At 39.9% G+C, this 14,016-nt stretch overlaps 1 protein-coding gene across 5 annotated transcripts in view; it reads left to right on the top strand.

Annotated features, from left to right (window-relative positions):
• npl (N-acetylneuraminate pyruvate lyase (dihydrodipicolinate synthase)) overlaps positions 1-14,016 on the top strand; it is a 49,371-nt gene that overhangs the window by 28,166 nt on the left and 7,189 nt on the right. For 3 of the 5 annotated variants that reach the window (XM_078218322.1, XM_078218320.1, XM_078218321.1), the window contains exons 7-11: positions 2,233-2,325; positions 2,404-2,549; positions 8,112-8,158; positions 10,026-10,110; positions 11,710-11,749. In XM_078218322.1, coding sequence (XP_078074448.1) covers positions 2,233-2,325; positions 2,404-2,549; positions 8,112-8,158; positions 10,026-10,110; positions 11,710-11,749 — 411 coding nt within the window. Of the gene's footprint in view, positions 1-709; positions 827-2,232; positions 2,326-2,403; positions 2,550-8,111; positions 8,159-10,025; positions 10,111-11,709; positions 11,750-14,016 lie in introns of all 5 variants that reach the window. The other 2 variants (XM_078218319.1, XM_078218318.1) reach the window with 1 other exon arrangement.

Below are 14,016 nucleotides of genomic sequence, written 5' to 3' on the forward strand. Positions count from 1 at the left end.
TGATGGCATCTGTGTCGATGATCCGGCACGTCTTGCAGAGGTTGCTGTGGCAGGGTTGTGTGGTGTCGTGGTCACTGTTCTCCTGAAGGCTGGGTAGTTTGCTGCGGACAATGGTCTGTTTGAGGTTGCGTGGTTGTTTGAAGGCAAGAAGTGGGGGTGTGGGGATGGCCTTGGCGAGATGTTCGTCTTCATCAATGACATGTTGAAGGCTCCGGAGGAGATGCCGTAGCTTCTCCGCTCCGGGGAAGCACTGGACGACAAAGGGTACTCTGTCCACCGTGTCCCGTGTTTGTCTTCTGAGGAGGTCAGTGCGGTTTTTCGCTGTGGCACGTCGGAACTGTTGATCAATGAGTGGAGCGCCCTATCCTGTTCTTATGAGGGCATCTTTCAGCGTCTGGAGGTGTCTGTTGCGATTACAGATTAGCTGTAAGTATTCGCATTCCAACCATTATTCTGTAAATTGAGTTTGTGTCTTTATATGCCCTGTTTGTGATCAGAATTCCCACTCACCTGACGAAGGAGCAGTGCTCTGAAAGCTTGTGGCTTTTGCTACCAAATAAACCTGTTGGACTTTAACCTGGTGTTGTTAAACTTCTTACTGTATTTACCCTAGTCCAACGCCGGCATCTCCACATGTCTTCCTTGCAATATCAGGGTAAGCTGTAGATGATGATCTGCTATGACAAGTGAACTATATTTCTCTTTTCAGTTTTCTACCCCTTTCTCTTAAAGGCAAACTTGTCACGGTTAACATCTTCAAGGGCAACCGGATTTGTCCAACACGTCACTGAGATTAGTCTCGGCTTTGAGTATCAAAGGATAAGCAGTTAAGCCTTATTCTGTTTGTATTGCAGCCGCATGTGCATTTTCTAATGGGGCAATTGGATAGCAATCAAAAGAAGCCATCTTGACTGATTTTTTTTCTCCTGTGACTTAGAGGATCTGAGGCCAGTTATAGCATTCACCTTAGAATAGTATAGGAATCAAACCTGCTCAGCTTCAGTACCACCCCAATGGATTACATATTTACCATAATGATCAGGTCACTTGGGATTCATTTCCCCTCATTATAATGAAAACGAATGTAAAATGTGATGAGTGGCAAACCCACCATCCTCCTGACCACTTCAAGCTGTCTCTTTAATACAGTAGTTGGGTGGACTCCCAAATCGACACCCTGCTTCACTCAATTATTTAAAAATGGCACTTGAACTTGTTAATTGGACAATATATCAGGATAATACACTGCCCAAGCCATAACATGGTTGGTGTGGGCAGGCCGTTTTTAAAATAAAAAAAATTAAGTCAGTAAGGAAGGGGGCGGCACAACATTTAGTGGGTTGCCGTTTGCTCATCATGAGCACCACCCCAATTAGTTACCTCCGCCTTGTTCTTTCCCATCTGGTCTCCAAAACACGTCCTCGCGCCTCCCTACCATAGGGTGTCGAATCCAGCTCCGTTCAAGAACCCTGGCCTGTTTGGGTCTGGATGCTGTTGTGGGCCTGCTTGTTGTTCCATCAGCAGCCACTACTCGGTTCTGGCACTGCTGGCCCATCGGATTGCACTCACAGGGACTTAAGTTCACTCTTTGCCTCTCCACATCATTCACACCGCTGCCAGCATGTTCTTCTCGGTATGTTGGCCACAAGCCAGCTCTAGCAATGAGGTGGGGTGAAAAATAACAGCACCAGCACTACATCCTGTGAAATCCAGTCAGTGCTTTCATTCTGCAACAAAATATCCTGCTACTTTTGGCTGTGGGTGCTTCTAAACTACTTTTGACAATTAAGTTGTAGATTTAGCTCCATAATCTCATGGGTATCTTTAGCACCGAAGCATTTGACTGTTCTTGTTTTGGTGTGTTCTCTGCCCCCTCTTCCTGTCCACTATGGCACTTTGGACCAAATCAGGAACACCTTCGTGTTATCCACTTTTACTAGTTCAAATTTTAAGCTAATTAAAAATAATTTTGATGAACTATTTTTTAAAAATTAACTACTCTTTTGATCTGACTTTCTTGCCACAGCATGCAAATCTCCTCTGCCCTTTATTTAAACCTGAGCAGCAACTTAAAAGATCCACAAGTTATGATATGCGCAATTATAGATTTTCTTTTCATGTTATGTCTTGGCATACTTCGCAGAATGAATTATTTTTGAAGTGCAGCAACTACTGTGTAAGAAAGGTTATGCCAATATTGCACAAAGTTGATAAATTAATTTGTTGTTACAGAGGCTTTGACAGAATTTTTAAAGGAAGTAGCAGCTGCTGCCCCCAGCACCCCTTTCTACTATTACCATCTCCCTGAACTCACTGGAGTATCTTGTAAGTATAAAAATGTGCAGCAGACTCTAGCTACTACAAGGATCTTCTCAAATCTAACATAACTTTTACTCATTGCAGTAAATATTGTGGAATTACTAGATGGAATTGAGAAAAGGATTCCCACATTCCAGGGATTAAAGTTCACCAGCAGTGACTTGTTGGACTTTGGTCAATGTGTTCACAAGTACAAGGATAAATTTGCTATGCTGTATGGGAAAGATGAGGTATGGAAGTTTTGATAATTTACAAATAACATATCTCATTCTTAATTAAATTGAGCAATAACATGTTTTAAAATAGTGATTGGGCTTGCATAACTTGAGGAATGGAAAGCCTTTGGAAAGGGGGAAAGGACGTCTATGCTCTTACTAAGGGAACAGATAAGTGATGGGCAGTGGCGGATTAACTACCACCCGGACCCCTCGGCTGAGCTTTAGTAAGGCCCCCTGACCTTGCCCCCTGCCCCACCCTTCGTTGAATAGAATAAAGTGACGTTAGATAACTTATATCATTGTACTATGTATAATGGACTACATGTATAATATCATAAAGTTATATGAATCAATTACAGCCCTTTTATTCATTTATTTTTCATTTTCTTTACATTTGTACTTTAAAAAGCTTCCGTGTTTTTTGGTTTACAAAAGTGTCGATAACAGCATGTAAATCAACAGATCGAACTGATTCAATGTGCCTGAGTGCCAGATGACTAAGTTTCTCATCGCTCATTGTTGAGCGCAAATAGATTTTGATCCTCTTCAGTGACGAAAATGAACGCTCACCTGAACAGTTAGTGATCATTAAGGACAGATAAATTCTAAAGCAAATGTATGTATTTGGATACACCTCGTGCAGTCGATCTCGTGAAAATTTATTCACTCTTAAAAGGGTGAAACCAATTTTATTTTGCTCTCGGGAGGGAGGGGTGGGGGAGGGGGGGGCGCGGCTCCCTTCTGGGCCCCTAGGCTTAAACCTACTCAGCCTAAAGGTTAATCCGCCACTGGTGATGGGGAGCATATCTGTATCAAACTCTGTTCCAAAATGTATGCTGAAGAGACCCCTGTCTAGCTTGGAGTATGTATTTTTATTGCAAACAATAAGAACATGGTCTGTTGAGGTTTTTTTTTTGCTGTCTGTAAATGTATTTCATTTTTGACATTAGATTAGTACACCTGTCTGGGTTGAAAATTATATAAGCTGATTTCTATTGTATAGAATTGTGCATTCTTTCTGCCTGAACTTGGCAAATCCCAACTAAGTGTGACACAATGCTAGGGGGAGATAATAAAAAAGCTAGGTTATACAACTTATATATAGTTGTACTAAAAATAGGGATGTGGACGTTCCTTCATTATCTGTTTTCTAAAATTTTCCTATTCCTTGAGGTTCTTCATGTGCTATGTAGCTATGCCCTACTACCACTGCAGTAAGTGATTTCCTTTTGTTTTCCTTTTGATGATGGTGCTCTATACTCATTGCATTGTTAGTTCCTACTTGATGGAAAAACACTCGAGATATAGAAAAACTGAAACTCCCAAGGTTCACATTAATAATTCCCTGAAGATACCCACGCACATAGATAAAGCTATATAAAAGGCCAACAGTGTTTTGGGCTTTATAAATTAGAGACATTTGCCTACTTGAGGAAAAAAGAAAAAAATTAGCACACTATTATTTGGGCTACGGTTCGAGTACACTCTGTAGTTTGAGGTACCAAATTAAAGAATTACCTTGAATCCATGCAGAACACACAGTAAAGATTTGCAAGGATGATGCCAGAGATGAGACACTGTTTATGACAAGATTATGTTTGGGTCTACAGTTGTACAAATTTGTTGCTGACCATTGTAAAATCCAAAAACAAACTTTGGTATATACGCATGGAAAAGTCACATTTTTGATATCAATTGTTCAGTTAAAAAGTTAGATGAGTGATGTCTTTGAGAGATTGACTTGCAAAATTGATTTGGGTCCAAAAAGGACCAAATGAACTGAAATAGTATTCATATTAGTTCTCTTTTTTTTTAAAGTACCTTTTTTTTTGTTTCATTTTATCACTTTACAAACGAATTCATGTCATCCAATATAAATAATCTGGTATAATGAAATAACCAGGGTGGTTAGCACTGCAGCTTCACAACGCCAGGGACCCGGATTCGATTCCGGCTTGGGTCACTGTCTGTGTGGAGTTTGTACGTTCACCACATGTCTGCGTGGATTTTTTCTGGGTGCTCCGGTTTCCTCCCACAGTCCAAAAGACATGCTGGCTAGGGTGTTAAATTCTCCCTCTGTGTACCCGAACAGGCACCAGTGCGTGGCAGCTAGGGGATTTTCACAGTAACTTCATTGCAGTGTTAATGTAAGCCTACTTGTGACAATAATAAAATGTTTTTTAAAAAATTGAAACAGATTACAGTAAAATATTTTAAAATCACACTGATCACTATCTGATTCACCAAACAATTCGCCCCAATCACCTGGTTGTATAATGTCGTCATACAAATCCACAAGTAATTGGCCTTAATATCGTTTAATTTTTCAGGTTTTAGAAATGATTTTTATCAATATTAGGATCAATTTTCCAAGCATCTGCGACCGATTGTCACAATCTTGCTCGTGAGGATTTTCACACATTGCTGCATTTAGTGAATGCTTCCAATTGTTCCACATATTTTTGATATTATCCTTGGGAGATTTATTTATGCGCACACACTCAAGGGCTGAACAACACTCATTGGACTGTGGGGAATAATACCACACTGGTGTTGGTTGATCTCGCATCATGAACCACATCGTTGACAAAGATGGTATTTGAATGTATTCCAGATGAGCAAACTTTTTTCCTTTGCATAGTCCTCCTGGACTCAAATTCCACACTACCTTTAATACATTTCTTGTAATGGCCTTCATCCATTCAGCCTTTGAACATTGATGACAATGCCTTTCTGAAATTTGCACTTGAATATCACCATTGGAGTTAATTTTGTGCTATTTGCCATAGTTAGAGACCAGATCAGAAACCCCAATGTATATTGTGAAGTTGTACTAGAACCCAACTTTTTTTACTTTGGCATTAGTGTGAGAATAAGGCATTTTACTTAGGTGTGATTCTATTGACACACTAGGAAGCTTTTAGCAAAACAAGTTTTATTTTAACAATACAGTTTAAATACAACAAATGAATCAGCTTACCGATTACCAATTAAAATACTTAAACATGATTAGATATAATTCTTAACTGCGAGCCTATCTCTATTAATTCCAATTTAAACAATATTCCTCATAGACTTAAACCCCTCACCAAAACCAGTCAGCAAACAGCACAGGCTTAAGTGCTTTTATTTGTTAGCAGTCTTAGAGCCTTTGAACACTTCCAGAGAGAGACAGTGAGACATCTGTCTTACACTCAGAACAGCAATCTTCAGAGAGAAAAGAAAACCCTTGCTTCTTTCAGGATCAAAATTAAGTTGAACAGGAATGAATGGAAAATTAACCGTTTTTCCCTGTAAGCTTAGCTCCACCTATTCAGATGACACTGTTTCGTCAATCAACCTACTTAAACCCTACTCTGAAACCCCAGGAGAAAACCCTGAAATGCACAAAAATGCATTGACTCAGATTAATACAAACACCCCATTATCTCAAAGGAATTATTCTCCTGCATTCTCAGCATGTGGACTGCCTTGTGCAGATAAATTGGCAGCATCAACACAACCGACTTCTAAATGTATCCTTCACAAGAAACATAATATAAATACATTTGTTAAAGCCACAGTATCATCACACCATACAACATGGAACTATTGTGAACCATTCCTTATGGTTCGTCTTTATAAGGACATTTTGTTCATTAATCTTGGTAATGCTCTTGTTTGCTGCTAAGTTGAAGTTCATTAATGTTTCACCCATATTTCCAATGCAAGGCAATCACTGTTGGATGGCAATAGAGTTGAATTTGATTATTATATTGTCGGGTTCAGGTGCTATGAAAATTTTGTTTCCTGAAGGAATACTAAATTGTATCTTTTCATGAATCTTGTGCACCATCTGGCACTGACCTTGAATTCCAGAGTACCATCTTTCTTTGCTTTTCTTTGGATGATAATATGAACATTTTGCTGATTCCCGTTCATCCATTCTGCCACATTTATTTTCTCCAGTTTAAATTGAGTTATTTGTTAATCTTTCTCAAAGGCATCGTGATAGATCATTTGGTACACATTAGTCCAGGAGTCAATTTGGTACTGTTTGCAGAGGGGAAATCCAAAAGGTTCCTGCATATATCTTTTTAAATTAATGAACTGTAGTGGTTACTGAGAAATAATAAATACTTGATCCTTGAAAAAGTAGGGCCAACTTTTACGCAAGGTATATGAAAAAGTGAAGGTTTTTTAGGCCAAAGATCATGGGGTCAACCTTTACATGAAATTAACTTTTAGACAAGTGTATATGCTGTGTTTAAATAAAGCAAATTACTGTGGATGCTGGAATCTGAAATGAGAACAGAAAATGCTGTAAAATCTTAACAGGTCTGACAGCAACTGTGGAGAGAACACAGCTAACCTATAGTGTGTGGATGACTCTTCATTGCTGAAGAAAAGTCATCTAGACTTGAAAATTATCTCTTTCCACAGATGCTGTCAGACCTCCTGAGATTTTACTGCATTTTCTGTTTTTGGTGTATATGCTGTGTGGTTCTTTTCACAACCATTGGACTTCTCAGTGTTTCACAGCCAATTACACTTTTTGGAGTGTAGGGAGCTGTTGTATGAAATAGCAAAACAAGTATATGAATTAGGAACAGGAATATGCCATTCAGGCCCTTCGAGCCATGAATGGCTGATCTGATTGTGGCCTCAACTCCACATTCCTGTCTATCCCAATACCTTTTCACTCCCTTGACAGTTAAAAATGTCTACCTCTGCCTTAAAAATATTCAATGACTCTGTCTCCACTGCAATCTGGCAAAGAGTGTTCCAAACCCCCATAATAAAAAAAAAAGGCCAGATAATTTGGTTTTTTTTGTAATGGTTATTGAGGTAATGGTTATTAATATTAATCAGAACACCTGGGATAACTCCCTAGCTCTGCAAAATAATACCATACAATCCTTTGCAGTCACCAACCAGTCAGATGGGTCTTTGGTTTAATGTCTCATCTGAAAGACAGTACCTCCTTCAGTACAGTACTCTTCTGCTGCACTGGGGTGTGGGACTTAATTTTTGTGCTCAAAAACTGGAGGGGGACTTTAACCCAGTGATGGCCGTATTATCACCCAGTCTTGAAACTTGTGACTCAGAGACACGAGTGCTACCAACTAAGCCACAGTGAACATGCAAGATAGATTGTGTCTTTCTATTCTGTTATCTTGAAATTACTTTCTGGTTATTTTTCCCCTAAAGTATTCCTTAATCCAGGTTCTCCAAGACCAAAGTTTTTTTATGAAGTGCTGATCTGTTTGTCTTACAGTTAAACAAAACAAAGTGTCCAAGCTTTTTGGCTTTTTATTGTTTTGAGTACCATGAAGCCTTGGGAAACAAATGTATTTTAACTTCTATGTTATTAACTTGCTTATAATAGACCTTATTCTGCTTAGGGATTTATCCATCTATAAGGCAAGAACATTAAGAATGGCTCTTTCAAACTTCTAGGCCCATAGCTTCAAACAGGAGAAAATATCAAGTAAACGAGTGAAGTACACTCAGCAGGTTGCCTAGGTTTTATGGACTTTTGCAGTTTGCTCACCTGCTTGTATACCAGTTTTAAACTCAGCTTTTGTTTTTCAGCTACTCTTGTCTGCAATGGTATTGGGAGCAAGTGGAGCTGTTGGCAGGTAAATCCTTAATATTCAAACCCTTACAATATATGAAATTTCATTAATTGTTTGCATAGCATTATTGACAAAACCACTGATTATTAGTGACAGATTAGTTAATTTTTAAGTATATAACATTCTGAGGTTTAAATTAGTGCTCCTGTGATTAGGTTCTGCAGTTCTATTTTGATATTAAAAGCACAAGCCCTTATCTTTAATAATAAATGGACTGCCTTGGTGTTTTTATTTTTCTGGGTGTCACAAAAGATACATTATATTTATGAATGATGGCATTTTGTCCCTCCAGATATTGCTACCTTTCAGCAATATCTGAGTCAATTTTCTTCTGTTACATTCTCTCTCAGAATATCAAATTGGAGAACCTGTTTTCCTGTTGGGTGAAAGTAAAACATTTTTTTGTGTGGTATGGCAAAATGTTTGGAGCTGTACATGATGAGTGTTGCTGCCTGTGCTAGTCAGGCCTCTGGAAGCAGACATAACTACATGTTTATATTAGAAAACATAATTTTATTTAGAAAGCTTTGTGTGGTTTCAACATCAGGTTCCCAAGACGTTGGGTAGTGATTGCAGAGAAGACTGCGTTTGGTGCAAATTGTAAATACACTCATATTATGCAACAAGATAAAAGGCTGGTCAAATTCGAAGAACAAATGCATTAAAGAATCATTTTTCCTTCACTGTATGCTCATGGGAGTTTAAGATCTTGGTTTCTATGAAAAGAAACAGCTGGAATGTCTAGTATTTCTATTCGAAAGGTGATTTTTCTTATTGTTAGGTATATCCCAAGTCTTTGAAATACAATTTTTACCATCAAATCTCACTTCCCCTGTCAAAATGTATAAATGTGCCACTGCAAAATTGTTCTTTTTCTGTATTAAGTTTTTTCTTCCTATGATACAGCTCCTGGAATTATGGGGTCACGATATTCCCATCTCAGAACATTCCCATTGTAACTACTGTTCCTTTTATGTAATCCTTGAGCCCATTCAGCTTCAGTTTTCATACAAAATGAGCTAAATTGTGGAATGTGATTTCAAAATACAAATTTTAAAAATTGAATCACGCGAGTTAAATTCAGTTTTATTTTTTGCAACGACTTTGAAACAGTGGCCTTGGTCATTGGCCTTCACTCACTGCTATTTTTCATGAGTGTTTCATTAGCCTGTTTAAAACTGTTAATCAGTTTTTGCAAGTTTTCACACTGCCATGTATGCCTCCTGGTTACTGGATTGCAGTGGCAGAGCTGAAGACCAAGGCTCAGTGTTGGTCTTTGCTGTTTTCACATTATCCCCGAGCATCTGCGGATTTCTGCAGATATGCACATAGTGCTATAATAGTTTTTAAAAAGCATGCACAGAAATGCTGTCATTTAAAATCTGAAAAATAGAAGAGAGAAAAGTATGGGAATACTCAGCAGACCGGGCAGCATCTGTGGAGACGACAAAGTCAGTCATAGCCAGTTCACATTTGTCTGAAAAATCAACTGTTTGGGTTTTCCAATCTAAAATGTAAATTAGCGGTTTCTCCAAAGATGCTGTCATCTCATTCAAAAATGAGATGCTGAAATGTTAGCTGGCTGAAGCCTAATGAATTGCAACTGTTGAGAGTGGTAGAATATTAGTTTCAATCAAATTTAAATGCATTATGGGTGCCTGACCAGGAGTCCAGTATTTGTCTGAGATGGGACCTAAGATCAACTTATTTTTCAAGATTACTTCTGAATACTTGGTGCAAAACAATAAGGAACAATAACAGCCTTAAATGTTTTTCCAGCTATTTATTGAAAATAAAGACTTGAATTTTGAAGATCAAAGTATTTGTGCAGTATTCTTGCTACTCACTGTGCTATGCTGTTTTCTTTCAGTACTTACAATTATATTGGAAATTTATGTAATAAGATGCTGACTGTTACGGAAAGAGGAGACTTCATCACGGCCAGGGAGCACCAGGTAAGCTCATTTTACAGCTTTTCTTTTATTTTCACTTCTAACAGTACAAAACATTTGTGTGTATCATTTCAGAATCTTGTGAAAAAGCTGAAAAGTGAAGGCCTTTAACTCGCAGCATGATGATGTAGAAGTTTTATCCCAGTTTTAAAGAAATGTAACTCTAACTTAAGAGTTGCTGTTTAAAAGTCATTTTGGTGACCTCTGATGAGGATAGTTTAAAATCTATCCCACACATTTTGTAGCTTCACTTCAAATTGCTATTTGTAGAGGGTGACCCATATATAAAATGACCTTATACTTTCCAGCCTCAAAACACCCTCAAGGTCTTGACTTATGACTAGGTACCCCTCTCCAGATTTGGCCTCCTTCAACAATGTCTCTGATCCTTTTCAATCTCCCTTTTCGTCCTCTATCTGGCATTTATTGTTTACCCCTAGAGTGCTTCAAGATGCCATCCTTTGGTGAGGAGATTGCTCGTGACTTTGGTATCGTGCTGTGCTTCCACCGCATATCTGTACCACTAAGGCTGCCTATCTCCACCTCTGACTTCACCCTGCCTCAGCGCATCTGCTGAAACACTTATTCATACCTCTAGACTATTCCAGCACATTCCCCACCTGCCTCCCATATTCTATCCTCTAAACTTTAAGCCATCCAAAACTCAGCCTATGTCCCCCCCCTTGTGCCATGTCACATTCATCTATCACCCCTGTGTTTGCTGATGTACATTGGTTTTTGGCTAAGCGATGCTTAGATTTAAAAAATTCCCATCTTAATTTTCAAATCCCCCCCACCCCGCCTTCCATGGCCTTGCCTCTACTCCATCTCCTCTCTGTAATCTCCTCCAGCCCCACAACCCTCAGATATCAACTTGCCTTTAATTCTAGCCTTGCGACCATCCCCAATTTTAATTGCTCCCCCAATGGTGGCTGTGCTTTCAGCTGCCTAGGCCCTAAGCCTGGAATTCCCTCATGAAACCTTTGTGCCTCTGTTGCATCCTTTAAAACTCTCAACGCCTAACTTTTGTCCAAGCATTTGGCTATCTGTCCTAATGTTGACTTACGTAGTTTGTTGGTTTAGAACATTCCTGTGAGTGGTTGTGTTTAGAACATTGCTGTGAGTGGTTGTGTTTCATTTTATGATGTTACTAGGTGCTAACTAAATATAATTTATTGTTACCGAGTACTATGAAAATGCAAGTTGTAAGGAATGCAGAGGGAGGGGGATGAAATCAGCTGGACCACTTCTGATTACTGTCTGGTATAAGGCATGGGTTTGTAAATATTGAATGAACACAATTGGTCTACGCTTGCATCCAGGATCAAATAGCCTGCCCACTGTCTTCGTTTGATATCATACATGGCAAATGCTGACTTGAATGAGGTCTCAGAACTGCTGGATTTATAGCCTAGCATGAATCTGCATATTTAACTCTGGAAGGGAGGGCAAGGTTTTGAATGAATGCAACAAAATATTTAAAGCCACACAAGTATATTTTGGTTCTGTTGCTTTTACTTTCTGCTTCCTTCCACACACCTACACCAAGGACAGCATAGTCATGCATACTAATCATTTTCTTTAATCTATCATCTTTTGCAGGCTGTAGTCCAGGAATTCATTGGTTCTGTGAGTCGATTTGGTGAGTAGATTGGGATTATTATTGAAGAGTCTCGACTATTTTTCCATTTACTGGATGCCAAGGCAAGGTCAGCATTTATTGTTGATCCCTAATGCTCGCTGGTCCCAAAACTGTGAAGTCCCAAAGGTTTCATAAGGGAATTCCAAATTGATCCCGAAGGCAACAGACCTTTCCATGTTCCGTCCCTCACCTGCTCCGATTCCCACGGCAGGCGGGGCAATAAAATTTGACCCATGTGATACTTAATATCCCAAGTGTTAATGTTATTCTGTTGTTGCTGTCTGTGGGTGTGGACTGTTACGATCCCAGTTGATGTTGCTACTGGATGGAAAGGTCCCAGAATGAAACCCTGCCTCAAAAGACCGTAACTTTTACTTTTTTTTGGAAAATGTGGATGAACAGAGGCACAGGACTGCTAATTAGCTTTTACCAGCAGAAAGATAATTATTAGACATGAAAAGTTTGAGTATAATGCACTGCTCCTTCAATTCCACTTATCTTCACAAATATACCCAGATTTATTGGATAACACAGTTTACAGGATATATCTTAGTACAATGTCCTCAGTAAATACAGTCCCTGTAACCCAGCAGTTCAAGCTTCTACATTTTTAAGATCTATTCAAACCATGGTTCTAATTAATGTCAACACTAACCTATCCTGATTGGACACATATGGGGAAGAAAATCACTTGCTGTTGATCCACTCAAGTGATTGAAATGCTTAATCATCGTGCTCTTAGCAATAGTGTCTTTCAATTCACTCTCTGGTGTATTTTTTGTCCGTTCTGTGTTTTTACTATTGGCCTTAAAAACAATTTTAAAGCAATATCGTCACAATTTCTTCCCAAGTAAATTCATTTGCAAGATAGAATAGAATCCCTACAGTGCAGAAGGGAGAAATTTGGCCCATCGAGCCTCCCACCCAAGCCCTATCCCCGTACCCCATGTATTTACCCTGCTAATCCCCCTGACACTAGGGGGCAGTTTAGCATGGCCAATCCACCTAACCTGTACATCTTTGGAATGTGGGAGGAAACCAGTACACCTGGAGGAAACCCATGCAGACAAAGAGAGAACATGCAAACTCCACACGGACAGTCACCCAAGGCCGGAATTGAACCCGAGTCCCAGGTGCGATGAGGCAGCAGTGCTAAATACTGTGTCACTGTGCTGGAGGTACTGTTCCTCCAGTTTGTTTTAGGCTTCATTAGAACATTGCAACAGGCCAAGGATGGACATGTGGATAACGGAGCAGGATGGTATGTTGAAATGACAAGCAACAGGAAAGTCTGGGTCCTGCAAAGCGGTCACCCAGTCTGCATTTGGTGTCTCCAATGTAGAGTAGACTACTGGGAGCAGCGAATGCAATGGACCAGATAAAGGAGGTGCACGTGAAATGCTATTTCACCCAAAATGAGTTTGGGTCCTGGGATGGTGAGCAGGAAGGAGGTAAAGGAGTTGCATCTTTTACAACTGCGTGGGTAAGGTGTTGGGTGTGATGGACAATTGCATGGGAAGGTGCGGTGGGCAAGATGTTGGGTGTGATAGAAGAGTGGGCCAGGTTATCCTGGAAGGAACAGTCCTTGCGGAATGCTGACAGGGGAGTGAGGGGAAGATGCGTTAGATGGTAGCATAATGCTGGAGTAGGCGGAAATGGTGGAGGTAATTCTTTGAATGCAGAAACTGGTGGGGTGAAAAGTGAAGACCAGGGGGACCCTAACCTGGTTCTGGGAGGGAGGGCAGGGAGTGAGAGCAATGGTGCAGGAGATGGGTTGGACACGGTTGAAAGCCCTGTCAACCGCAGGGAAACCATGATCAAGGAAGATGGAAGACAGCAGCAGCACTTCTGACATTTTGGAAAGTGGCATCATCAGAACAAATGCTGCGGGGGCGAAGGAACTGAGAGAATGGGATGGAGTCCTGACAAGATGTGATTTGTTTTGTTTTGATTTATTATTGTCACATGTATTAACATACAGTGAAAAGTTTTGTTTCTTGCGCGCTATATAGACAAAACATACCAATCATAGAGAAGGAAATGAGAGAGTGCAAAATGTAGTGTCACAGTCATAGCAAGGGTGTAGAGAAAGATCAACTTAATGCAAGGTAAGTCCATTCAAAAGTCTGGCAGCAGCAGGGGAGAAGTTGTTCTTGAGTCCGTTGGTACGTGACCTCAGACTTTTGTATCTTTTTCCCGAAGGAAGAAGGTGGAAGAGAGAATGTCCAGGGTGCGTGGGGTCCTTAATTATGCTGGCTGCTTTGCCA

Source organism: Mustelus asterias, chromosome 8, assembly GCF_964213995.1.
Source record: "Mustelus asterias chromosome 8, sMusAst1.hap1.1, whole genome shotgun sequence".
In the NCBI taxonomy this organism is placed as follows: domain Eukaryota; kingdom Metazoa; phylum Chordata; class Chondrichthyes; order Carcharhiniformes; family Triakidae; genus Mustelus; species Mustelus asterias.